The sequence below is a fragment of the Marmota marmota genome, unplaced genomic scaffold (assembly GCF_001458135.2).
Source record: "Marmota marmota marmota unplaced genomic scaffold, marMar, whole genome shotgun sequence".
NCBI classification, from domain to species: Eukaryota; Metazoa; Chordata; class Mammalia; order Rodentia; family Sciuridae; genus Marmota; species Marmota marmota.
In genome coordinates, this window is record NW_025999896.1 from 2,530,650 (window position 1) to 2,558,147 (window position 27,498).

At 39.1% G+C, this 27,498-nt stretch overlaps 1 protein-coding gene across 2 annotated transcripts in view; it reads right to left on the bottom strand.

Moving 5' to 3' along the window:
- The window catches only part of Stx8 (syntaxin 8), a 259,235-nt gene that overhangs the window by 197,705 nt on the left and 34,032 nt on the right, over positions 1-27,498 (bottom strand). For both annotated transcript variants that reach the window (XM_015504479.2, XM_048798066.1), the window contains exons 5-6: positions 18,578-18,702; positions 7,132-7,224 (exon numbers count right to left, since the gene is read on the bottom strand). In XM_015504479.2, the coding sequence (XP_015359965.2) occupies positions 7,132-7,224; positions 18,578-18,702 (218 nt within the window). The remainder of the gene's footprint in view (positions 1-7,131; positions 7,225-18,577; positions 18,703-27,498) is intronic.

The window sequence follows — 27,498 nt, forward strand, 5'->3', positions numbered from 1 at the left end:
AAATGTCTCTTACCTTTAAGAAAATAGTAAAATTTCAATAATCCAGGATGTGGGCACAGGCAGAATAGGGATGTTAAGTTCTTTTAGGCAAAAATAAGAGACTGACCTCCTCTACTAAGACATCTCTAGCCAGGATGGAATGGCCCATGCCTGTAATCGCAACAACTTGGGAGGCTGGAACAGGAGGATTACAAGTTTAAGGCCAGCCTCAGCAATTTAGTGAGACCTCGTCTCAAAGTAAAAACTAAAAAGGAGCTAGGTGCAGTGACACACACCCATAATCCCAGCAGTTTAGGAGGCTGAGACAGGAGTATGGTGAGTTCAAAGCCAGCCTCAGCAAAAGCAAGGTGCTGAGCAACTCAGACCCTCTTTCTAAATAAAATTCAAAACAGGGCTGTGGATGTGGCTTGGTGGGCAAGTGCCCCTGAATTTAATCCCCAGCACCCCCCCCCAAAAAAAAAAGATCAATACAGTGGAGCTGAATTGCTGTATCATAAGCGGTAGTTCCTTTTATAAAAATAAATGCCTAACAAATTGGTCTAATTAAACTTGGCAAATACACAGTAAATACTTTCATGTTCACTGATGTCTACAAAAACCTGTAAGATTCAGTCTGTGAAGTCTTATTCGTGTTCATTAATTTAACAAGTATAATCAAACACTACCCGCCATGTGAGCTGGCACTGCAGATGCAACTGAGAATAAAAGGGAAAGCCTGGCCTCTAGGAGCTTGCAGCACAGCTAAGGACAAGCGACAAAAGCTCTAACCATGGAAAAACAAAGTGCTAGGGGAGCTTGTGGCAGGGGAAGAGCTCCCAAAGAAAACAATGCCCTAACCTAAACTGAACTGAAAAGAACGAGTCAGCTCCAGCCAAGGCAAGATATTATTGGCTGGTGTGGGGAAGGAAAGGAGAGCAGCAGGGCAGGAAACAGGAATGGGCAGAAGGGTCCCTATGGATGGATGAAACCTCCACACAGCATCAGAGGCCAAGCCTAACACACCGATACCACTGAAAGACTTGAAGTGGGCCAGTGTGGTGGGGTGTACAATCCCTGTGGTGGGGAATGCAGTGACTAATCCATGGGGAACGAGTGTGGACTTTTCCAGAGTAAAAGCAGGGTGCCACCCAAACCTGATAACGTGAGCTGGGTGCAGTGGTGCACACCTGTAATCCCAGCAGTTCCAGAGGCTGAGGCAGGAGGATCACAAGATCAAAGTCAGCCTTAGCAACTTACCAAGGCCCTAAGCAACTCAGTGAGACCCTGTCTCTCAATAAAATACCAAGAAGATCTGGAGATGTGGCTCAGTGGTTATATGCCCCTAGGTTCAATCCCTGGTACCAAAAAAAAAAAAGAAAGAAAAATTGGTAACACGAGTCTATGGTCCAAAACGAATTCTCTGAGATAAGGTACAGGAAAGTTAGAAAATAAAGACAAGAGGCAAGGAGTCCGGCTGTTGCAGTAATTCAAGTAAAAGGTGACAGTGGCCCAGAACAGGCTGGTGGTGAAGGACAGCAGTGGAAAAATTCTAATGATAGGATTTGGTGACTCACCAAGGTTGAACAAGGAAGCAGTAACTGAGCAGATAATGGGGGCATTCAGGGGTAGGGGGACACAAGGCCTGGCCTGCACCGTATGTGTATGTGCACACATTCCATTTTATAAATAAAAACTTAACTAAAGGTGGAGGTGCAGCTCAGTGATAAAGCACTTGCTAGCATACATGAAGCCCCAAATTCAATTCCCAGCACCAGGCGGGGCGGGGGGGGGGGCAAAACAACTGTCTGTATATTGTTTTCTGCTGTTAAAATCAGAAAGTAAATCAAGAAGTGAAATGGACAACAAGAGAAAAAATAAGAGACTTAGAGAATTAATCTAGGAGGTCTAAATCTGACCAATAAGAGAAAATAGAGAAAAATAGGAGAAAGGAAACAAGAGAATTTTCCAGAATGAAACTTCTAGATTATAAGGGGACCTCAAGCACCCAACACAATAAATAAAAATGTACCTATATTAAGGCATGTTGACAAAATTTCAAGACATTGATGGTAAATAAAAGATCCTAAAATATTTCAGAGAGAAGGGAAAATAGGTCACATGCATGCTACTCAGGAGGCTGAGGCAGGAGGACTGCTTGTATGTTTGAAGTTAGCCTAGGCAACACAATGAGAGCCAGTGTCTAAGTGTGTGTTTGTCTGTCTCTCTCTCTCTCTCTCTCTCTCTCTCTCTCTCTCTCTCTCTCACACACACACACACACACACACACACACACACACACAGCCGGGTATGGTGGCACATGCCTGTAATCCCAGGGACTTAGAAAGCAGAGGCAGGAGGACTGCAAGTTCAAGTCCAGCCTGAAGAACTTAGCAAGACCCAGTCTCAAAATTTTTTAAAAAGGCGGGTGGGGACATAGCTCAGTGGTAAAGCACTTTAGGTTCAATTTCCAGTACTAAAAAAAAAAATCATGATGATATAATGACAAAGAGCTTGAAAGGCAAGGACACCCCTGTGGCAATGGGCCAGTCTGCACAGAAATTCTGGTTCTACACACCATTTCCTTGTAAAGGGAGCCACGGACTCTTGAAGACATCTTATTCTTGCAGAAAGCAAGGACATGACCACAGACTAGCAGAGAAACATCAAAAGGACCGGCCAACTGGAGATATCCGAGCAGCTGAGAGAATAATGAAGACCCTCACATGCTAGGAAAGACTTGCTCTCTGTGCCATCTCACCCTCAGAACCGTGCCTCTACAGTTCTGTGTGGTGCTGCTGTTGAGGTTGGGCCAATGCCAAAACTAGGTCTCAGAGCATCGACTTTGGTCAAGTCAACCCCATTCATTTTCCTGCTTTCATGTTTTTAAAAAGTCTGTCTTTTTGAGCATGAACCGTAAAGAATTTCTCAATAAACCAGCACTATAGCTATTGGTTTGGGAACAGCCTCTGGGTGGTCTGTCACAACCCCTTGTGCCCACCAATTCTCACAGTTCACCTTGAGCTGAAGCGCACAAACTCGATGGTTCCATGAGGGGGATCTCACTGGCTCAATGCCCTTCCCTCCTGCCATTCCTCCTTGGCCAGTGTACATTGGTTTGGGTGTCCCAGCCCCGGGATTTTCGCTTCACTGCTAATCCTCTCCTCATTAGGCCCGCTCACTGGCATATGAACAGGGTAATGACTGGTGTGGGCCAGGCTCTCTTTAACTCTCTATGAGAGGACTGAAAACAGAATTTCTAAATTGAAGCTAATTCGACCCTTTGGTTTTGTGGTTATGTTCTAAATACAATGATTTTGTTAGTAAGGTTTTGATACTTGATTCCAAAATGGCCTGGCTGGCCATTATCCCGGCCTATTGTTTCTCTCATTTAATGAGAACCAAAAGAATGATTCAGTAGTTCGGTAAATCATATGGAGATATTTACAACAAAAGTGGTATCTTTTTCCAGTACCCCTGACTTATGACACACTCAGATCACAATAAAGATCCAGATGGGGCTGCAATTCTACACTTACCACCTATGGATATAACGGCCTTTGTTCACTTTAACAAAACGAATGGAGGCTGACTGTTGTCCTGGCAGGAATATAATTTTTTATCCTCAGAGAGTCTTTCTCTCAGTTCCTGTGAGAGAAAATGGCTGACTCTGCCCTATCTCTGAGAAGAAAATGTGCACATTAGAAAACCACTAGCTTAACTGTCGTCTCCCTGGGAGGCCACCACAGAGAAAACCCAGCTTATGTTGGCAGCTAAGGGAAAAATACCTCATGTTTGTCTATGTACACACATACCCACTCGGGTCTCAAATGAAGATGCGGATCAGGGAGACGCAGAGGAAGACAGGGCTACAACTATTCTCGGCATATTTAATAAGGACTGGTTCTCCAGCTTCGCAGCATATTGAAATCAATCTGAGGAGCTTTAAAAAGTACTGCTGCTTGGGCCCCGGTCCTGAAGATTCTAATTTACTTGGTATAAAGTACTATGGGAGACAGAATAATGGCTCCCCAAAGATGCACATGTCTTTGTCCTTGAAACCTGTGATTATGTGAGATCACATGGCAACGTGGCATCCAGACTGCAGGTAGAATTAAGGCGGCTAATCAAATGACCTGTGAGTGGAGAAATTACACTGGGTGGGCCCCACATAATCAGAAGGGTTCTTAAAAGCACAACAGGGAGGCAGCATGAGCAGAAGTGACGAATTATGAGAAGAACTCAAGCTACTGTTGTTGGCTTTGAGGATGGAAGAGGAGGTCATGAGCCAAGGAATGTGGGTAGCCTCTAGAAGCTGGAAAAGGCAAGAAATGGATTCTCTCCTAGAGCCTCCAGAAAGGAACATGGCCTTGCCAACATCGTGGTTTTAACCAAGTTAGGCCATGACAGAGCCTGTGACCGATGGAGCTGTTATTTTAAGCCACTAACTCTTTGTTATAGCAGCAATAGAAAACTAACAAAGCTATAGCTCGGGTGTTTCAAGTCTTAAAAAGCTCCCCAGGGGATTCTAATTTGCAGCAAAGTATGATAACCAATAAACTAAAAACAAGATAAAGATGTGCTGATGTGATTGCTTATGCTGGAAAAATATGTGATTTCACCATATTTTTAGTAAGTTCCCCATCAAATAATATACCTCCTTTTCTTAACTTCCTGTCCACACATCACATGCTGGGCATGCTTCACTAGTTTGGGGCCAGAGTCTTTTGTAGTCAGACCCATTGAACAGGCTAAATTTCTTTGGGATAAAGAACAATTTTACACCAAATAGGCAGATCTTCCTTTTTTTTTTTTTTTTTTTTTAATATTTCTGGGGATCCAACCCAAGGCCTCACAACTGCAAGGCAAGAGCTTTTACTGCTCAGCTATATCTTCATGTTGGCAGATTTTTCTATGAAGTTTATTTTCTTGCCAATACTATTTCAACCAAGGAACTCGCCAACAACTGAATTATATGCAAATACATAAACTGCACTGTCAGGAAAAGGACAAAATTGTTTTCCTCTCTATACTGAAACTATGAAAAACCACTATCAGGATTATACAGTGTTTCTCCATTTGTTTTAATAATCTATATGTGATAGATAATAAATAGATGTGATAGACAAGTGGAATAATACCTGGGAACAAATGAACTCATTCTTCCTAGGAACAAGAAAAAAAAAACAAAAAAGTGCCCATTATACAATTTTGACAAGTACAACCCTCCCTTCACAGTGAGACTTCACCCATACCAGGAATTCAATGCTGGCTCATACATGATGGTAACTTTCCTTGGAAGGTATTCCATCATAGTACCATTACCAAAAGCTAAGACCTCAGAACCTTTTTCTTTGTATTTTTCCCTCTACTTCTTCTTCCTTGAAAGGAGGCTGGTGTAACAGAAAAGTCAGTCATAATAGAATTAGAAAACCTGAGTTAGTATTTCAATCCTGTCACTTATAAATGTGACATTATGAGGATGTGGCATTATGATGCTCTCAGCTGCTCTGAGTTTTGTCTCTAACAAAGATGATACTGCCTTCGTGATGTAGTGTAGACTAAATGAAATGACACAGATGACAGTGCTTAGCACACAGCAGGGGGCTTCTGTAAATGCTAGCTTCGCTACAGGCTCGTCCACTGTTATGCTCTCATGTACCACCCCTATGCTAAGTTTCTCCCATCTTTTCCTTTTCCTGTCCTCTCCCTGAGTTCTGGTACCATATCTCCAACTGTCAACTCGACACTTCCATTTGGCCTTCTTACTGGCATCTCTGATTGGACATGTTCAAACTGGTCTTATGCTCTTTACTCACAGTGACTCCTCTCAATTTCCCTGTCAGTCCCAGTAAAAGCACTGCCAGCCCCTCGCATCTATCCTTTCTTCTCCATTCCTACTGCTAAGACTCCTGTTCAGGCTCTCATCCATTTTAGTCAGCTTTGTGACACTGTGATCAAATATCTGACAGAATAACTTAAAGGAGGAAAAAGTTTATTTTTAGCTCAGAGTTTTAGAGGTTGAGTCCATGGCAGGCCAAGTCCATTGCTCTGAACCCAAGGTGAGGCAGGACATCATGATAGAAGGGTGTGGTGGAAAAACACTGCTTACCTCATGGTGGTCAGGAAGTGGGGGATGGAGGACAACCACAGGAAGATGAACCCTTCATGCCTCCAGTGACCCACCTCCCTCCACCACATCACACCACCCAGTCCATTCAAACTAGGATGGACTGAGTCGGTTACAGCTCTCAAAATCCAATCATTTCACCTCTAATCATTCCTGCATTAACCCAGGAGCTTTTGAGAGACAACTTACAACAAAACCATAATATCCCTTCCCACTACACAGTCCAAGCAAGAGTCTTTCAGGTACCATCCATGTTTCAAAGCTCTGTCTCTCCCAGTCCAGTCTGTTGTGGTTTTCAAGTTAATCTTTCTCAAATCTCATGTGTCAAATCAAGTCCTGAACAAAGATCCTTAAACAGTTTTTTTTGTTTGTTTTGTTTTGTTTTTGCCCTGCAACCTGGTATTTATGTCAAAGAAGCCCAAACTCCACTGGGTGTGTAGATAATAGGATGCCCATTCAAGCCTAATTATGTCTTGAATCAGAGTGTGTCAAGCACCGAGTAATTTCATAACATTTCTACATGAAAGAAAAGCTCTTGGGACAAATGATCATAAAACAAATATTTTTAAAAGCAGCTACTGAGCCAGGCACATGGTGCATGCCTGTAATCCCAGTAGCTTGGGAGGCTGAGATGGGAGGATCACTAGTTAAAGGCCAGCCTCAGCAACTTGATAAGGTCCTAAGCAATTAGTGAGATGCTGTCTCAAAATAAAAAAGAGCTGGAAATGTAGCTCAGTGGAAAATTGACCTTCGGTTAAATTTCCAGTAACCCTGCCCACAAAAAAATAATAATAATTTGTAAAATAATTATTGAGAAATGGGAATTTTTTAAAATCAAATTCCTTACACAGGACTTTATAATTACAGTCAAAATCAGCCACAAATCACCCTCAATTGAATTAAGCTTTAACAATCTATTGACATTAAGCCACTTTACCTGTTACATATTTTTGAAACCTTCAACAAATCAAGCCTATAGTATTTATAACAAATGCAAATATGATCAATCTCAAACTAGTCCTTACCATTTTGTTCATCCAATTCATTCCCAATTTCCTGACCCATTTGTTTTTGGCGACTTATGATAGAGGAAAGCGCATCAAGGCCCGCATCCTGTTCTGAAACAAAGAGAAAAATAATTAAACTCTCTAAAAATCAAAGGAAAGCAATTTAAAGTCCATAAGTACACTCAGGCATATAACACAACTCAATATATGAGACAAGGGATATAATACTTAACATAGAAACAAAAAGTTAAGTATAACACAGCTTATACTAAAATGATTTTCAAAATAAGCAAAGGATATAGATAGGAAATACACAAGAATTTTAGAACACACAAAAAAGCTTTCACACCACTGCTAATTTTTTTAAAGTACAAAAAAAATAGTTTTTTTAAAATTTATCAGATTTGTAAGAATTAAGAAGAACAATGTTACCTAAGGCTAACTGAAGTGTGAAGAACTAGAAGCTCTGAAGTACTATGTAATTGGAGGATAAGTTCAATTTACGGATCAAAATCCATCTTGAGAGTAGACTGTGCCCCTTTATCAATCATAAGTCTATGGAATGTATATAATATATATAACATTCAGATAATATGCAATGATGTATTTACAATGATCTTCCCTGAAGTATTTCCCTAAAGATATCTAAACAGGAAGCTGGATGTAAATTCTTTGTCTCTCAGCTCCACAATCACCTTTCCTGAGTTCTCTGAATACTTACGTGGATCTCTTAAATATATTTTTCCTTTGCCAGGGTTTTTGTTTCCTGGACCGGTGTGTCCGAGGGTGGGCCTCCCTCCCCACCACCCCTCTCTACCACCACCACCTGCTATCTCTCCAAGGTGGTGATTGCTGAGGCTAAAACCCCAAGCTAAGCCTGTGCTCTCGCTGGGCCACACCCCAGCCCCCGAGCTTTCTCTCCTGACAGGACCCATCAGTGTTTACAGCTTCTATGTTCAGCTTCTTCAGTGCCCAGTAGCTAGTAGACAGCAGTACACGCCCTCCTTGGTGTTTCTAATACCTCCCAGTACCTCCACTGAGATACTTCACAGGGAACAGTCTTCCTTGACACCCCAGCTAGGGGGCAGCACCTCTTCAACTCCTCTGAAATGGAGTGACCCCCAGCTGAGCTTCTGCTCAGCAGGGAAGGCTTGGTGCTCTTCCCTATACTGGGCCTCAGCCTGAGATTGGCAATTTCACCTCAAAACTGAGATTTCTGCATTCTTTAATACTGAAGTTCATGTTATTAAGTATAAAAGCAGAATATAAAACAAAGTATAGTAGAATTGCACTTCTGTTTTAAAACATAAAAATGTATTATTTTTCTGGTTTTTGAATATTTAAACAGAAAAGTGAGGAAGTTATTCAAGATAATTTCTTTAAATTTTGATTTTTTTTTTAAATAAACGAGGCAGTCACCACAGTCTTTTTTCCAGGTACATTGGAAAGAACCCTCTAAAGCTGACTCTTTTCACCCAAACAATATGCCAAATGAAGTCAGATTATGCCAGTGTGGCTTCATTTGTTTACGGGCTTTTTAAATGACTTTCACATAAAGGTACATCTACAAAAGCAGAAATCACAAAGGTCTTCCTATTCAAGATCACATTAACATCTACTTATATTTTTTCAAAGGCTTTTTATGGAATTGAATCATTACACTTAGCTCTTTGATTCATCTGGAACTTATTTTAACTAAAGGTGTGAGGTAAGGACCCCTTAGTGACATTTTTTGACACTGTGTATTTTTTTTTTTTTTTTTTAACTATAAATGACCTGCTATCTCTAGGGACCATTCCAAGGGACCACTTTATAGCAAAATCACTTTATAATGAGATTCCTTTGGTCTTTAGTAACAACCTCTTGGATGGCCTCCAAGAGAAATCTATCATCAACCAAATACTGTTATAGGATGCCGGATGCTACAGGAAAGTTCCAAATGCATCCGCAGGATAATCTATACATAGGACTGAAGGTAAAGTGTCAATGTGAATTAAAAGGTAAAACAATTTAATAAGAGGAGATTCGTCTAGTGCTTTCAACTAGGTTGAAAGTCCCAAGTTGTTTTATCTAGTAGAGACATTATGAATGAAAAATAGCTACATTATTCTTTTCTCTCAAACTTATTGTCTAACTACCTAAAGGCCATCTCTCTAAAGCACAAGAGAAAGAAGACTAAAACTGCTGCTGCTCCAATCAAATAATATCTCCAGGACTTCAGCATCTCCTCAACATGTTTAAATGTTGTAATAAAATTTCATTCCCTAATCCAAAGACACTGAAGACCTTGATCATGGAGACTCTGAGTGGGTCATTGTGAAGCTCAATGACCTGAGCTTCTCCAGGTTGTAAAGAAGCATTTCTAAAGGTAAGTGATATGGCCACATAGGGATAATCACCAAAATGCTGCCACCCACAAAAGTAAAAATCACCACAAACCATGCAAACAGTCCACTGCAACCAGCAAAACTATGATGATGTCATAATTACAGTTCTTCCATAACCTGCCCTACTCTATCTCTTAACTCAAGACATCATGATATCACAATAGATCATTGATAACAGACCACAAAACCTTCAGGTTTACAATGGTGTGAATTTTAAAAGATGGATGATCATTGTGGTAGGAAGAATAATGGCCCCTGCTCAAAGATGTCCACGTCCTAATCCCTGGAACCTGTGAATATATATTACTTTCCCCAGCAAAAGAAACTTTGCAGATGTGATTAAGGTCAACAGGGATGAAAAGGGCAACTAGTGTCCATTAACTAGGTGGATCCAGTATAATCATGACTCCTGAAAAGCAGAGAACTTTCCCAGCTGCTGTCACAGGGAGATAAGATGGGTCAGAGAGATGCAGTCGCTGGCTTTAAAGGAAGAAAGAAGGGTACCTTGAGCCAAAGGATGTGGGTGGCCTCTAAAAGCAGGAATAGACCAGGGAATGGATTCTCCCCTGGAGCCTCCAGAAAGGAATGTAGATCTTTTAAACTTCTGACCTACAGAACTGCACAATATTAAATGTGTTTTAAGTCACTAAGCGGGTGCTAATTTATTAGAGCAGCAATAGAAAACTAATACAATCATTTTCTGAAAATCCCTTTGGAGCAATTGTGTGTGTGGATACTTCCTATCTTTAGACATTCAGGAAAACCATTCTGTAAATGAATGTCATGTAAGTGGGGGAGGAAAATCTGGTGACTGTAGATTAAAAACAAAAGGACAATCATCAGTATGTATTCTTGCCAAAAATAACAAACCTGATTCTGATCGACTCACTAAATCTAACCACCAAATACCTGGGACAGAAGAATATGCTAAACAATATAAGATTCAAACGGTGAAATCTAGATAGTGGTAACTATGGGCAAATGATCCCGTTTAGAACTTTGGAGGAAAAAAGGGAAAGTTGGAAAAGAAACCTTTTCATTAAAGAAACTTAAGGGACACATCAACTGATTTCAATGTATGGACCACACTGAACAGTCTGATAGAAACCATCACAGGACAATCAAGGAAATTTGAACACTGACTAGATATTTGATTATGTTAAGAGACTGTTAATTTGGTATGAATGATGATTACATAGGAACCATACTTTAAAAAATGGGTAGGTGGGCAGACATAGAAATGAAGCCAGATTGTTTATAGGGTGTAATTGCTGAATCAGCATGAGGGGGGGAAATGGAGTCATTATCTTACTCTCATGTTTAAAATTTTCCACAGCAAAAAGTTATCAATATTTTACCAATTTTTTTCTATGTTTTTATCCATATTTTCCCATGTTATTCATTTATGCATTGTCATTATACATAATAGTGGAACTCGTTATATATCGGTACATACACATGATATTACAATAGATTTTGGTCAATATCATTCTGGGACTTCCCCTTCCCCTCCCTTCTTTCTTCTCCCTGGTCTCTCTCCTCCACACTACCGGTCTCCCTTCTATTTTCATGAAGTCTTCGTCCCCACCTTTCTTTTCCTGTTTCCTATCTTCCATATATGAGAGAAAAACATATGACCTTTGACTTTCTAAGTTTTATTTTGTTTAACATAATGTTTTCAAATTTCATCCATTTTCCTGCAAATGACAATTTCATTCTTCTTTATGGCTGCAAAACTCCCTTGTGTACACATAAGCACATTTCCTTGGTCCATTCATAACATTGACAAAACACCTGAGCTGGTTCCGTAGTTTGGCTGTTATAAATGGTGCTGATATAAACATGGGTATGCATGGATCACTATAGTGTGATGACTTTAATTCTTTAAGATAAATACCAAGGAATGGTGTAGCTGGGTCCTCTGGTGGTTTCATGTCGACTTTTTTGATGAACCTCCATACTGACTTCCATAGTGATTGTACTAATTTACAATCCCACCAACAGTGTTGAAGTGTTCCTTTTTCTCCACATCCTCTCCAGCATTTATTAGTGTTCATTCATATGCTTGATGGCTGCTAATTTAACTGGAGATGAAATCTCATTGTAGTATGGATTTGCATTTCCCTAATTGCTAATTGAACTTTTTTTCATTTGTTGGTCATTGTATTTCTTCTTTTGAGAAATATCTGTTTAATTCATTTACCCATTTATTAATTGGGGTTTTTTTTCAGTATTAAGTTTTTGGGTTGTTTTTGTTTTGTTTTTCTAGATATTAATCATTTTTTAGAGAGTAGCTAACAGATTTTCTCTCGTTCTGTAGGTTCTCTCTTCACATTTTGTTTCCTTTGCTGTGCAGAAGCTTTTAATTTGATGCAACCCATTAATTATTGATATTATTTCCTGAGCTTTAAGTGTCCTATTGAGGAAGTCCTTCCCTGTGCCTATATACTGGAGTGTTGACCCTACATTTTCTTCAAGGAGTTGGAAAGTCACAAAGGGACATTACTGAGAGCTACAACCACAGACCCCAATCTGAGCACATGACAAGGACCCCAAGGACTGAGAATGTGTCTTTTCCTGTCCTTGCCATCAAATGCAAACCCAGCTGGTGGCACTACTAGGTTTACCCAAGGACTTATATATATAGGCAGCACACTTGCTGTTTCAATCAACCAATGACCACAGAGGACTCTGCTTATAGACCAAAAAAAAAAAAAAAAAATTAGTCTCTGCTAGATGGAAAGGCTCTAGTCTATACTAGATAGCCCTGAGTGTAGTTTAGCAGAAAAATCAATTGACATTGTGTTATCCAGTGCCTGGAGAGTCACAATGAAACTTCTCACATCTAACATATGTAAGCAGCTCTCCCTAGATGAAAAGCAGGAACAAAGGAAGGAAAGATTGAATCAAGTTAGATAAAGGAGTCAATTACAATTTTAGGAAGACCCTTAGAGCAAATCCCAAGAATAGTGATTTTATTATTGTTTTAGTTTTAAGATTTCAGGAAAGGGATCCTTCTAATCTATGTGACAGCCATAAGAAAGGACGTCGTCCAAGAAAATTGTGAAGTTGTGACTGCAAGGGTTCAAAGATTAGCAACTAAGATTCCTCAGTGTAAAATGGAATCTGGCTATCCACCTTCCCCATCCCTATTTCACATGAAAACCTTTAGAGACCTAAGATCACAGAAATATAGAATAAATATACAACTTTCTGCTCAGATCTAGAAAGAATATCTACAGAATAAGACAACTCAATTGTGCTAATTAAGAGACCCTATCAACAGGGACCTCCTGAGAAAAGTTGGGGCACCTCACACCTCTCCCAAAGCCTGGCCATCCAACTCAGGGACAAGAGTCTAGCTATATCCAGTTTACTTCCTTTGTGCCAACTCAGGGATGTTTGAGGTGACCAAGTCATTGTCACCACCACAGCCACTTTTCCCTAACACCCATTTATGACTCAAGTTTCAGCTTAAAAAAACAAAACAAAAAAAAAAAAACCCACAGAAGCCAGGATAAGCCAACTGGTTATGAGGAGGCCTAGTTTCCAGTTTAGGCAAGGAAGGCATTCATTGCCCTGAAGTCTAAATTCTATAAATTGTCATTTTGGGTGATTTTCGAAGTGTTTCTAAGGATCAAGGGAAGCACAGAAAGACTAACTGGCTGGGTATGGTGGTGCTTGCCTGCAGGATTTTAAGTTCAAGGCCAACCTCACCAACTTAGTCAGACCCTATCTCTAAATAAAAGTAAAAAGGGTTGAGGATATAGCTCAGTGGTCGAAGCGCTTGCCTAAGCATGTACAAAACCCTGGGTTTGGTCCCCAGCGTGACAAAAAAAAAAAAAAAAAGACAAAGGAGGGTTAATAGAGTCCATGGACAAAAAGGAAGTCAGAAGTGACCTTTGTTGGCTTTTATTTATTTTTAATATTTATTTTTTAGTTGTAGTTGGGCACAATATCTTTATTTTATTTATTTTTATGTGGTGTTGAGGATCGAACCAGGGCCTCACACATGCTAGGCGAGCGCTGTACCGCTGAGCCACAACCCCAGCCCTCTTGGCTTTTATTTTTTATCTAATACAGGACATGGCAATGAGGCAGAACCACAGCAACCTCAGCACATCGTCGAGATTCCTGAGGCAGAGAAAAGGCTAGTAAGGGTTTTGCATAAAGATTACTTCCATGTTTGCATTTATCATGGAAAAACAGCTTGCAAGCAAAGCAACAAGGGACACAGCATTTCAAAACATGAAGGAAAAAAAAAATCTGATTTAAAACATGCCCCTCCCCTCCCCTCCATCCTCCTATTCCCAAACCCCAGAAGCCAGCAAGCCTTCAGAGTGAGGAACTCGGTATGGATGTGCTCTGCTGTGGAGACTCCATAGCTAACACTCAAGAGGAGCATTCTCTCACATCCAGCACAGCAACCCCTGAATGCAGTCCCTTCTCAGTGACAGATACTTTCCCTAACAGAAAACAGCCTTTCTTGGAAAAAGCAACAATGCCAAAAAAATTCATCAGAGTGCACACACCTGTAATCTCAGCGACTCAGGAGGCAGAGGCAGGAGGATCTCAAGTTAGAGGTCAGCCCCAACAACTTATCACTGTCTCCAGATAAAAACATAAAAAGACCTGGGGATGTAGCTCCGTGATAAAGTGCCCCTGGGTTCAATCCCTAGTACCAAAAAAAAAGAAAAAGATGATCTATAAAAATTAGCAAGAGGGCAGTCCTTTCAGGAACTGTATGTAAACCCTGAAGAAAACTATTGTACAAGAATCACTGTGCTCGATGTAAAGCTGTGTTATTTTATTTTTTCACTTTCCTTCAAATACGGTAATTGGTGAAGCCCCAAGAGAGCTGCTGTGTTTCATTTACCAGACAATTTCACCACAAAGGGGAGTTCAAAATAGAATTAGACTTCTGCTTCTGGCTAAGATGGACTGACAGGGACCAGATTTCCTTTTGGCCTAAAGTTACTGGGAAAGGGTTGGGGGGAGAACCAGGCAAAATATACAAGTTTCAAAATACATATGTCAGGAAACGAAGAGCAGCGATCTCCGAGCAATAGGAAACAAATAAGACTGCCCCCGATTACTCCCCTGTGAGAGCTCCCAGCCATGGTGGGCGAGTTGGGGGAGTCCAGGTGGAAACTGGCAGACTTGAATGAGTCCAAGGAGATCACAGTGATTTCAAGTATTCAGGGTACTACCACAGAGGACAGATCTGCATGGGGAGAGCTCTAGACAGAGAGTCTTTAACTGAGTGTTGCATGAGCAATGAGGGAACGCCCCAAAGCTGGGGAAAAGAATCACTCCAAACAGTAAAGGGAAGGAACCTCTGGGCTCAACCAGCTCAGACATAGTATTTATTCCCACCAACCAAGATATTTCATTATTCATGAAGCATTACACAGAATATGCAGAATGATTTTGGCTCATTAGTGGGGTAAACTACTCTAGACTGGAGTTGGTAGATATTAAGTATTTTAGGCTTTGTGGTTCATATGATCCTTAGAGCAATTACTCAACTCTGCCACCGTAAGCAGGAAAGCATATACAGATAATGTATAAAGGAATGAGAATGGTTGTGTTCCCATAAAACTGTATTTATAGGGCTGGGGTTGTGGCTCAGTAGAAGAATGCTTGACTGGCACATGTGAGGCACAGGGTTCAACCGTCAGCATAAAAGTAAATAAAGGCATAGTATCCATCTACAACATTAAAAAAAAAAAAGCAGACCTGTGTTTATGAGCACTAAACTGAATTTTATATAATTTTTTTTTTTTTTAACAAGTTACAAGATACTCTTCTTTTGATTATTTTTCACCATTTCAAAAATTTAAAAGCCATTTGCAACTTGCAGAACATATAACAGATGACAGTAGGTCAGATTTGGTCCATAGGTCCTGCTCTATAACACCTCATTGATCTGTTTTATAAAGCAAGACCCAAGTAACTCAGTAGCATCCCACATAAACACAAGAATATTTCTAAAAATTAAGAAATACCCAGTACTGAACAAAGAAAAATATCACCATAGCAGGTATCCAAGTGAATGAAACAATAAGATCAGAAACAAGGCAAGGATGTCTGCTCTCACCATTTCTATTTAGCATTGTAATAGAGGTTGTAGCAAGTGCAATAATAAGGCAACCAGATTGAAATGAACAAAACTGTCTTTATTGACATACATGATCATTTGCATAGAATCCTACACTCTCAACAAGTAAACTGTGAGAACAAACTAGTGATTTTTATAAGGTTGCATGATCCAAACACATTTTTTAAATAATCAACTGTATTTTTATGTAGGAGCAACAGACACCGAAAAATTTTTAAATGCTATTTATAATTGAATAAAAATATGAAATACTTATGGATAAATCTGATAAAAGATGGACAAGATATGTATATTGAATACTAGAAAGCGCTTTTGAGGAAAATTAAACTAAATAAACCCATTTATTTAGAATTAAATCTGTATTTATGGATTGGGAGATTCATGGTTAAAATGTCAATTCCCATGCTTACTGTAGCATTATTCCCAATAGTCAAGATTTTTTTTTTTAATCAATTTAAGTGCCCAACAGTGGATGAATGGATTTTAAAAAAAAAAAAAAGTGTGGTATGTATAAGCAATAGAATACTATTCAACCATAAAAAGAAGGAAATCCTGTAACTTGTGACAACATGGAAGAACCTAGAGGACATTATGTTAAATGAAACAAGACAGGCACAGAAAGGCAAACACTGAACGATCTCACTAATATGCAGAATCGAAAAAAGTCAAGCATATTCTTCACTTTGCTCTTATGAGTTTAACAGGAGCTAGGTGATGGAGGAAGGATGAGGGAATTAGAGAGATGTTGGTCAAAAGACACAAAATTTCAGATAGTTTCAAATGAATTTAAAAGATCTATTGTGCTAGGTTTAGAGGCTTAGGCAGGAAGACTGCAAATTCAAGGCCAGCATGAAGTTCAAGGTCAGTTCAGCAAGACTGTCTTAAAATAAAATAAAAAGAAGCTGGGTAGGTAGCTTAGTGTGCAAGGCCCTGGGTTCAATCTTCAGTCCCTTTAAAAAAAAAAAAAAAGGCTCTATTGTACATCATGGTGACTAATATACTTTAAAATTGCTTAAAGAGTAGACTGGAAGTGTCCTCTCTATATATATGTAAGAATGTTTATGTTAGCTTGATTTAGTCATTCCACAATGTATTAATATTTTCAAAATATCATATATAATTTTTTCTATTAAAAAAATTTTTTTTTTAAAAAGTCAAAGTGCTAGAGTATTACTCAGGGGTAAAGCACTTGTCTAGCAGGTACAAGGCCACGAGTTCAATCCTTAGTACCAAATGTACAAATAAAAGGTAAACCTACCTCTACTACATGGTTCAGTCATTCTACTTATAGGTATTTACCTAAAAAAATTGAAATTTTGCCAGGTGAGATAGCACAGGCTTATAATCCTAGCAACTTGGGGAACTGAGGTTGGGAGCAAGTTTGAGGCTAACTCAGCAACTTAGAGAGAACTTGTCTCAAATAAAAAATAAAAAGAGTCATGGTAGAGTGCCCCTGGGTTCAATTCCCAGTACCACAAAAAAAAAAAAAAAGAATCTACAAATAAAGTACATGTTCACAGCAGCTGTACTTGTAACAGCCCCAAACTGAAAACCATGCAAATATCTATTAGTAGGTGAACAGTTACACAGATTGTGGTAAATGTGAATAATGGGATACCATATTATAATATAAAAAAATGAAATACTGATATACACAACATGGATAAAGTAACTATGTTTAGTAAAAGCCAGATCCCCTGCCCTCCCAAAAGAGCACATACTGCATCATTCTACTTATGTAAAATTATAGAAAACAGAAAATAATTTATAGTGACAGAAAGCAGATCAGCAGCTGTCTAGGGATGGAGGAGGGGTAATAGGAAGAATTTTAAAGAGACATGAAGAAAACCTCAGGAAGTAATGATTATGTTCATTATTTTGATTGTAGTAATAGCTTCATATGTGTATACATATGTCAAAGCTTATCAAATCATATGCTTCAAATATGTGCTAGTTATGATAATGTTAAATATTCCTCAATAAAGTTGATCTTTAAAAAGTAGATTTAGAACAATATATCTGTACATGCCGACATTGGAAAAAATGTTCATAACACACATTAGTAAGAAAAATAAACCTATGGAATAATACCTAAAAGACAGCTATGTACCTCATGACACCATTTATATATGTGTGTTTAGACTGAATATATGTAGGTATATACAAAGTCTGAGGAAATACATATTGATCCATTTATGGTTAGAAATTGAAGAAACGGAGAGCTTTTCATCTTGTCTCTATAGTGCTTAAATTTTGTAAAGTATACATTACTTCTGAATTTTAAAAAATAGAAGTTACATGGGGCTGGGGATGTGGCTCAAGCGGTAGCGCGCTCGCCTGGCATGCGTGAGGCCAGGGTTCGGTCCTCAGCACCACATACAAACAAAGATGTTGTGTCCGCCGAAAACTAGAAATAAATATTAAAAAAAAAAAAAAAGAAGAAGTTACAAAATAATTAGCGGTTTTAATAACTAACAAGCAAGATGAACTTGAGGTGAAAGTCAACCGATTTACTTTGCAGATGAAAAAGGTGGAGTCCTGGGCTGGGGTTGTGGCTCAGTGGTAGAGCGCTTGCCTAGCAAGTGTGAGGCACTGGGTTTGACCCTCAGCACCACATATAATAAAATAAAGGTCCATCGACAGCTAAAAAAAATATGAAAAAAAAAAGGTGGAGTCCTGTGTTAGAAGAACAGTCAAGAGCATATGCACTAAGGTCCCCTAGACTTATCAGATTCAGACCTGTTCTCACCCAGTGGAAAAATCACTACTTCCATCAGCTATTAAAACAGGTGACAGCAGGTTTCCATTCTTCAGGTACCCTGAGGCACAAAAATGCCAAGAGCTTTAGAGGACCAGCAGTTTTCATTCCAATTTTCAATGAGGATAAGGAACATTCAAGGCCACAGTCAAAAATCAGAAAAGGTTTCTGAGCCCACAATCCTTGGGTATTTAGTACCTTGGATGATTTTCTGCTGCTGTTGCCGGATTTCATCAAAACCCAAGCCTCTGGTCTCCTCTGGCTCCTCAAAGAGCCAAGGGTTGGGTGCTCCTCGCTTAGCCTCTTCACTCATCAGGCTGGACCTAAGAACCACATTAAATGCATTACACATCTCAAAAAATACAGCTCAGATGCAAATTCCCCTCATAAGTGCAGAGGTGGCCAGCCTCCTATGCTTTGAAAATTCAATTTGCGCAATTTATTGCATCCTTAGTCTGTTCCAGGAACTGTGTTTAGTGTTAGAAGAGTTATGAGGATGAATAAGGCTCAAACCTGGTCCCCAGGGAATTACAGCCTGTTAAAGAGATGATGGGAGAACATAATACTCATATAATCCTCCAAGATACATTTGACTCAATAATCATAGAAGAGGCTGATAAATGAGGTTCTTAAATTTCAACCACATAAAGCCAATTGGAAGTATTCTTCATACTAGGACATACTAGGACAAAGTTTCTCACAGGCCATGTGACACCAAATGTACAAATATTTTTCAAGCAGATTCAATGCTACAATTACTGATTATAGCATGAAAAAGATAATATAATTTTCCTTCGTTGCTTACAGACAGTAATGCATGCAGTTTCAAATCCAATTTTATGATTGTAATGTAGCATTCATAATATAATCAACACAGTCTGATTGTCCATCTTAGTCTTCACTCCCTCTAGTAACCCACATGCCCCGTTTGCACCAAACACATTGGGGATTTCCTGTTCCTGCTGAGACCAGTCTCTGCCTCAGTCCCAGTTTACTGGATTCTTCTCATCTCAAGTCGCTCTCTCCTGCCCTGACTTTTCCACAATCTATCTGAGCTGTGAGGATCACCTTGTTCAGGAAACTATGTCTGACCACTTCGAAACAAACGAAGGTTCACTTTAGAGCTGATTGGATTCAAAACAAAAATGACGATAGCAATGTTGCAGTAGTGGGAGTGACAGCAACAACTGACACAGTTAAGCACTTGCTATGTGCAGGCACTGCTCCAGCAAGTTACTTCTCCATCGTTGCTCATTCCTCTAGCCCCGATGGCATGATATTGTCTAGAGACAACAGATATCCCAATGCTTAACCTTTTATATAGATAAGACTTGATATGGGCTGGGGCTCAGCATAGAGCGCTTGCCTAGCACGTGCGAGGCCCTGGGTTCGATCCTCAGCACCACATAAAAATAAATAAATAAAATAAAGGTATTGGGTCCAACTACAACTAAAAATTTTTAAAAAATAAAATAAAAAAAGACTTGGTAGAACAGAAAAATCACCTTTATTCTTCTATACCCTGTTTTCCATTATGGAGTGAACAGCTAACAACAGTACATCACTTACCAGAAGTATAGGGATAGTTATATCCATCTCCACAGGTTCTGGGAGGATTAAATAATTAGTTTATTTAAAAAAAAAAAAATCTGTGGTGGGTGCAGTGGCACAGGCCTGTAATCCCAGCAGTTCAGGAGGTTGAGACAGGACGACAGCCTCAGCAATTTAGCAAGGCCCCAAACAATTTAGTGAGATGCTGTCTCTAAGTATTTTTTTTTTTAAAGGGCTGAGCATGTGGCTCAGTGGTTAAGTGCCCCTGGGTTCAATTTTTTTTTTTTTTTTTTTTTTTGCTCAGTACTTCTGTGAGAGGTACTATTCTAATTAACAGGGATAAAGAAAAAACAACTACAGGCAAACCAAAGTCTCTGCCTTACAAAGTGCAGATTCTCATTATAGGTGCCATTTTCATTCCACCTTGTGTGTGTGGCTTGGGGCGGGGGGAGGACAATATGTAAAATGTGGGGAAAATGCTTAATGTAGTGCTTAGAAAACAAAAATCATTCAAGAAACTAACTTATCATTATACCAATTATTGCATTATATACACAGGAGACACTTAAAATTTTCAAGCCCAAAAAGTCATATTAATTTAATTTTTAGCTTAGTCCTTTAAAACCAACCAAAGAACATAATATGTATTAAGAAACAAACCCAAGCCAAATGAGGAAATTTTTTTTTAAATCGTTAGACTAAGATTTTAAGCATATAGCTGGTCTCCCTTATTCAAGTGTACTATAATTAGCATGCCAAACACTTTCACTTTATCCAAAAGACAGATGTGTTCTTTAAAGCCTTAACTTCACATGATTGGCCCCCCAAGAATCCAAGATGTCAAGATTTCAGATTCCATATAATAATTATTTAATTCCACCTAGCTTTGCAAATTTACTTCTTTCCTTGCTTTTTCTTCAATCAAAGCATACCCCTAAACCCTTAAACCATCTTGCAAGTGCCAGCCTTTGTCAAAACAGGAATCACGTGGGATTCTGTATACAGCTCACTCCAGTGCATGGATCACAGGCATATAAAGTAACCTCAGAAGTGCGTCAGTGACCAGCTATTAGTATCCATTCAAATGAATAAATTGCAACTAGGTGATACTGCTTCTCTAAGTTACTGCTGAAATGTTCCACTATTGGTCCTTGTGGTAACACATGCTTTTAAAAATTAATACAAAAGGGCTGGAGGTATAGCCCACTGATAGAGTACACACTTAGCACGAGTGCAGCTGTGAGTTCAATCCCCAGAGCACACATGCACGCATGCACACATGCAACGCAAATTAATGTTAAAAGGGAAAAAATGTACAAATTTCTTTTAGTAACCTCAAAAAATGACAAATTGGGACTTCAGCAATGTATGTACTTTTTCATAATATCTTTATTTTTATTTATTTTTATGTGATTCTGAGGATCGGAACCCAGTGCCTTGCACATGCTAAGCGAGCGCTCTACCACTGAGCCCAGCCCCACGCGTGCGTGTGTATATGTGTGTGTGTGTGTGTGTGTGTGTGTTTTAAACACCTTTTAGAAAGCAAAAGTGACAACATAGATACAATTTAATATTACTATTAAATACACATCACCAACAGACATATAGGAAAGACTTCCTAGAGTTATCTAATTCCCAAAGCTGATTTGCCATCTCCTCCTCTCTTCCCTCCTCTCTATTTTGGTGTTTTCGGTTTTGCTGATGTCCTAAACCTGCCAGGAAATCCAGCAATGCATGTGCCTTTCTTTAATAAGAGCGGGTACAATATTAAGATTACAGGTATTTTTATATGTAGAATGCTTTATTTTCTTTATAGATTCATCATTTGGGATGATGCCTATCATTCAGTACAGTTCTATACACAATGGCCCTGAGTGTGCTGCATCAGAATCTGGGAGTAAGGGGGAAAAAAATGGCACATGAATAGTTAAAAAGAAGCGCCACATATAAAAATTCAGGCAAGGCATGTCCTCCATCCTTTACCCTGATTGAAAAAAATCACTGTTAAAGACTTACCAATTTATCTCTACCCGTGATATTTTCCTATGTGTTCTCTATCTTAAATGAAAAGGCACAAATACAGAATCTCCAACTGGCATTCCTCCAAACTTAACATATACAAAGTCAAATGCATTATTTGCATCCTGTAAGCCTTACTTCTCCTGCATCCTCTGTTTTGGTCAGCAAGTCATGCAAGCCATGATTTTTGCTCTTCTCCCCCACATCTCATCAAAGGCCAAGGCCTCCCTCAGAGGTGGTTCTCAACTCCATGTCCTCATTTCCATCCCCAGTGGTAGAGCCTCCTGGGCTCAGACTCTCATCATCTCTCACGTGGACGGTGGAGATGGTGTTCTTCTGATTGGTCTCTATGCTCCCAGTCACACTCACCTAAATCATCTTATACTTATGCTGCTAGAATTATCTTTCTAAAAACAAATATCTCACCATATCATTTCTATATTTCAAGACTTCTGTGACTCCCCAGAAGCTACAGGTCAAGTGTGAGCTTAACACGAGGCCCTGGTGATCTCTGCATCATCATCTTTCAACATCCCCCCTTCCACACCCTGCCTCTCCTTCAGCCCTACACACTGCTCAACCACTCAGACAAAGGCACAAACTTTCACACTCTCATGTTTTTGTATGAGTCTGAAGTGTCCCCACCCCCATCTCTTTGTCCATCTGGCAAAATTCTATTCATCCCCTAAGGCTCAACTCAAATGTCACTTCTGCTGCTTAGTCCTTCCTGATCCCCACCCCCTCCCCCTTCCCGAGAATCAATCACTCGCCGGTGCTCCCATGGCACTTTGCTCATGACCTCTAACGTGGCATTTATCAAGCAGGATTGTAGTTAGTTATTTACTCATCTGTCTCCCTTCCTAAATTATGAGCTCTGTGAGGAAAGAGGCCACATGACAGTCATGTTTATATCCCCTGTACCAAAAAAAAACAAAAAAAAAAAAACAAAAAAAACCACCAGCCTCAGAATATGCCAGAGAAGCAGCATTCAGTAAATGTTTACGAAACAGAACTGGGAAAACCACTGAGGGCACTGAGGGCTTCAAGCCAAAGGAAGATAAAATGAGAAAAGTATTTAACATTTTCATTTTGAGAGATTAAAAAAAAAAATCCTACTTATCAACTGCTACCTGCCTTCAAGATTTTAGCAGCAAAGAGTAACACTGTTCAAGCAGATGAAGAGAATTTCTTGAAAGGAAATTCTGTCAGTTAAACACCTTGTATCTCAACCTCACTTTTGGAATGACAAGCAAGGAGTATTTCTCCTTTGCAAAGGAAGTTAAAGAGAGGAAATGCTAATTCTTATGTTGCCGAGTTTAGGATGGACTTCATTTTTTTTTCCTTGCTGGAGATGTAAGCCAGGGCCTCACACATGCTAGGCAAGTGCTTTACCATTAAACCACTCCTCCAGTCCTTGGCCTTAAACTTCTGGGCTCAAGTGATCCCTCTGTCTCAGTTTCCCCAAGTAGCTGGGATTATAGGTCTGCACCACAGTGCCTGGCTCCCACCTTTTTAAAATGTATCAAAAATGTTTATCTAAATTCTTTCAAGATGGAACTTATCTAATAAAAAGAATTTATCAGATAGATACTAACATATTTATTAATATGGCATTTGTCTCACATAGATCTTACCACAAGGTTTCAGTCACTTTCTAAAGACAAAAATGATTTCATTTTCATCCCCCAAAGAAAACAGCATATGTTATTAAATTGTAATAATATGGGGGCACAGATAATCCATCTTTCTGTTGACAAATGAAGCTGAAGCTTGTTAAAGTTCATAGGGAGGACGTTCTTATCAACTGAATACAGAATTGAAAAGGCAGTGAATTCCAAGAAGTAGCTTTTCAAAAAGATGTCACAGTGACTATACAAAATGTTTGTTTTGTCTGGAAAAAATATCCGTGTTTGACAATTCACAGACCACAAGGGAGGTTTGCAGTTTGGACTAGTAAAGCTATTTCTAAGGTGTCAGTGAATTGAATCGAGTCTGCAAAGTTTCGTAACTAGACTTGCCTATAGATGTGAAAATGCTACTATGGTATTTAAGGGCAATTCCTTTTTCAAAACTTTTTGTGTAGTTTCGTTCTGTGAACATAAAGATGCACCGAGTCTCAAATTTCAATCAGAAATAGATTCTTTGACATAAATTCTTTAGAGACAAAGTCTGGCAACAGGACGCAGATGGATTACTCTGAAGAGAGGCTGTAGTGGGGAAGAGGCTGAAGGCTGTGCAGTGATGTAGGTGGGCAGCAATGGGATCTAGACAAAGGAAAGGACACCAGGGAACACAGAGAAAGGGACAATTAACATACTGATTCAAAGGGAAATTCCACAAGTACTGGTGAGTAGACTGGATATAGAAATAGAGATTTCCAGATCTGGCCCAGTTGGAGGGAATGGACACAACATAGGAAGGGAAATTTCTCATTACTTTCAAGCATCAGCACAGTTCCTAATAACAACCCCAAAATAACACTCCTCCTTGAAGCTCATGCTCTATGGGTATGTGAGTATCTGTAGCCATATTTATAGACTGTTAACTTCTTTCAGTCCAATACTCCATCCGATTATATTTTTGTACCCCGTCCATCTATCCCTCCAACCATCCAACAAATACAGAGTACCCTTAATGTATCAGGCGCTCATCTCAGGGACTTGGAAGTGAACAAGAGTGATAGATGCCTGACCTCATGAAGCTGACACTCTAAGGACAAAAAATGCCCAACATTGTGCATAATGCAAAGAAAATTCTCAAAATAATTTTGTTAATTTAAGAAAATAATCTTCGCTTCAATTAATCCAGAGTATCAATCCAGGGCAAATAAGAACTTAAATAAGGAAAATATTTTCCTTATCCAAGGAAATTACACCATAGAACTTAGAAAAACATTTGCATTAGGTTTTCAAATTTTAAACAAATTTTTTTTTTTAAAGGGGGAGAGAGATGCATTGCTAGCCAAATTTACCTGGGCAACTTGGGGGAGTTAACACAATTTGGAAAAAGGGAAGTTTTTCATCATCTTTCAAATTTCACTATAGTACCTAATAACAACTCCAAAGTAAGAATGTTCCTTCAAGAGCATGACCTGTGGATGTATGGTTGCTTGTAGCCGTATCTACTAGACTGTTAACATCTTTCAATCCAATACTCCACCCTATTTCTTCCTGTCTTTTTTTTACTGTTAATAAAAACCCTAATAAAATAGTTCATAGAATAGAAATGTAGGGTAGAAAAGGTCATCAGAAGTCATTATTTTGGTCCCCAACCCAAACTTCAGAAATCTGAAACCGCTATTCCTCAGGGTCATCTAAGAAATTTAAAACCAAGTAAAACCAAAAGGACACTTTTCTTACTTTAAGTGTTTGATTGCCATGGGTACCTAAAAGGTAGAAGAGGGATAAGGAGGCCTGATGTACAAAACACCTAAGAATTCCAAGAGCTGAAGTGACTGCTCTGCTAAACCTTATGGTGACAGAGAGCCATCTGCTGGTTGATGATTCAGGTTCAGCTACAACCATCCAATGGTCAACATTTATTGCAAGCAGCTCTGTACTTTATTATTACCCAAGGCACCCTTGAAAACATGCTTAGAAACAGACTGTGCAAAAGTCAACAAGCTCATATAGGATAAGGGAACTTCTGTTCTTGGAGCTAGCCTTCTGGACCCTGTCCTCAATAACAACTCCGCTCTGCCTTCACTTGGCTCTTCACAAACACTGTGAAACGACAAATCCAGTAAGTGTCCAATCGAGGAACACAATTTATAATTTGCATGTAGGCATTTGACATGTCTAATGAGTTCCAACTTTGTCTTGACACTAATGTTTTCCCCTTAGCATGTGTTTCCAATCTAATTTATTTTATAAAGATAAAATACAATAAAAATCTCAAGTATGCAAAGTAACACTGTTCTATGAACCAAGATGTGAGGGTAGCAAAGCAAAGTCACTGGCTGGAAGACAGTGCCACCAACAATAGTGGAATTTTGGGTTCTTCAACTGATGAACAAAAAAATCCAAATCTGGTATTAAAAGACTGTTTAAGGGTACCAATGAATAATGTATATGTATATTCAAGATGCAGAAAAGCCAAGGACTGCCTAGACAGACATTATTTCCACCTCAACAACCTTGCTTCTCATTGTATCAATTCATCTAAATCATATTGAAAAACGTAAATGATTGAGATGGACACCCACATGATTAACCATAGCATCTTTTCCTCTGGGGACAGAATCCAGGAAATTTGTAAGATCTCAGGTGACTTTTATGCAACCAGCAGGATGCCAAACTGCAAATTTGGTAAGGAAGCTATTGCTCTAGAAAGTGTAGGATTCAAGAAAAGTACACAAGAGGAAAAAATACATTTGTTCAAATTCTACACATTTTACCAGGGCCATCTCAGGTCTTGTTTCTTCCACATTCTTCTCAACCCCCCCCCCCTTAAATTGATTTCTCTTTTTTCTAATCTAGACCATGTATAGCCCATACCCCAATTTTGCACTTCAAATTCACTATTCTTAGAGACCTCTACATGTTCTATGCAAGAGAGAAAGACTTCCCCAGATGGCATGCCACCTATATATTTCCTGCTAAAATCAGTGACAACAAGTATTCATTCATGCTTATAAAACACTTTCGAGTTGATAAAGAATCTTCACATACATTCTTCTCACTTGAACTGTATAATATTTGGAAGAGTTGTCATTATCTTTGTCTTATATAAAATGAAAGAGTCAAACTCCAACCTAGGCTTTCTCATACTCAATCTTTTGTTCCTTCCACTGACTCTCACGATGCAAAGCAAGCAAAACACTGCTTGAAAATCTAGTAAAGGATAATGCTTCTTGTTGGTCAAGTGAGTACTTTGTCCTTTTTCCTGTTCAAAGTCAGTAAGAAATGGACAAGTGAGGACCCCTAAAAAGGAACTGTGGTAGGAAACCAAAAGCAAAAGAGAAAAGGCCTAGGAGACAACACCTAAGGCAAAGGACAACAAGACTTAAGCTCTAGATCTCTGCCATTGATTCAGCCTAAACACAATGATTTAACTGTTATGAATTGGCCTCCTCATCTATCAAACTGCTTATCTCTGAAGATTACTATGAGGGTCAAATGATATAAGACATATGAAAGTGCTCATTAAATAGAGAAGAGGGGAAGGGAGAAGTAGAAAACTCTTGTGAATAAAGAAGAATATGAATTTACATATCTTCATTTTTAGTTTTTTTTTTTTAAAAAAGAATTTTTTTAATACTTATTTTTCAGTTTTTAGTGGACACAACATCTTTATTTTATTTTTATGTGGTGTTGAGGATCAAACCCAGCACCCAGCACCCTGTGCATGCCAGGCGAGCATGCTACCGCTTGAGCCACATCCCCAGCCCCGTTTTTCATTTTTAAAAGCACAGATAGGATCCAGGCAAGTGGCGCATGCCTGTAATTCCAGCAACTTCAGAGGCTGAGGCAAGAGGATCACTGAATAGATGTCAGCCTCAACAACTTAGTTAGACCCTGTCTCAAAATTTAAAAAAAAAAAAAAAAAAA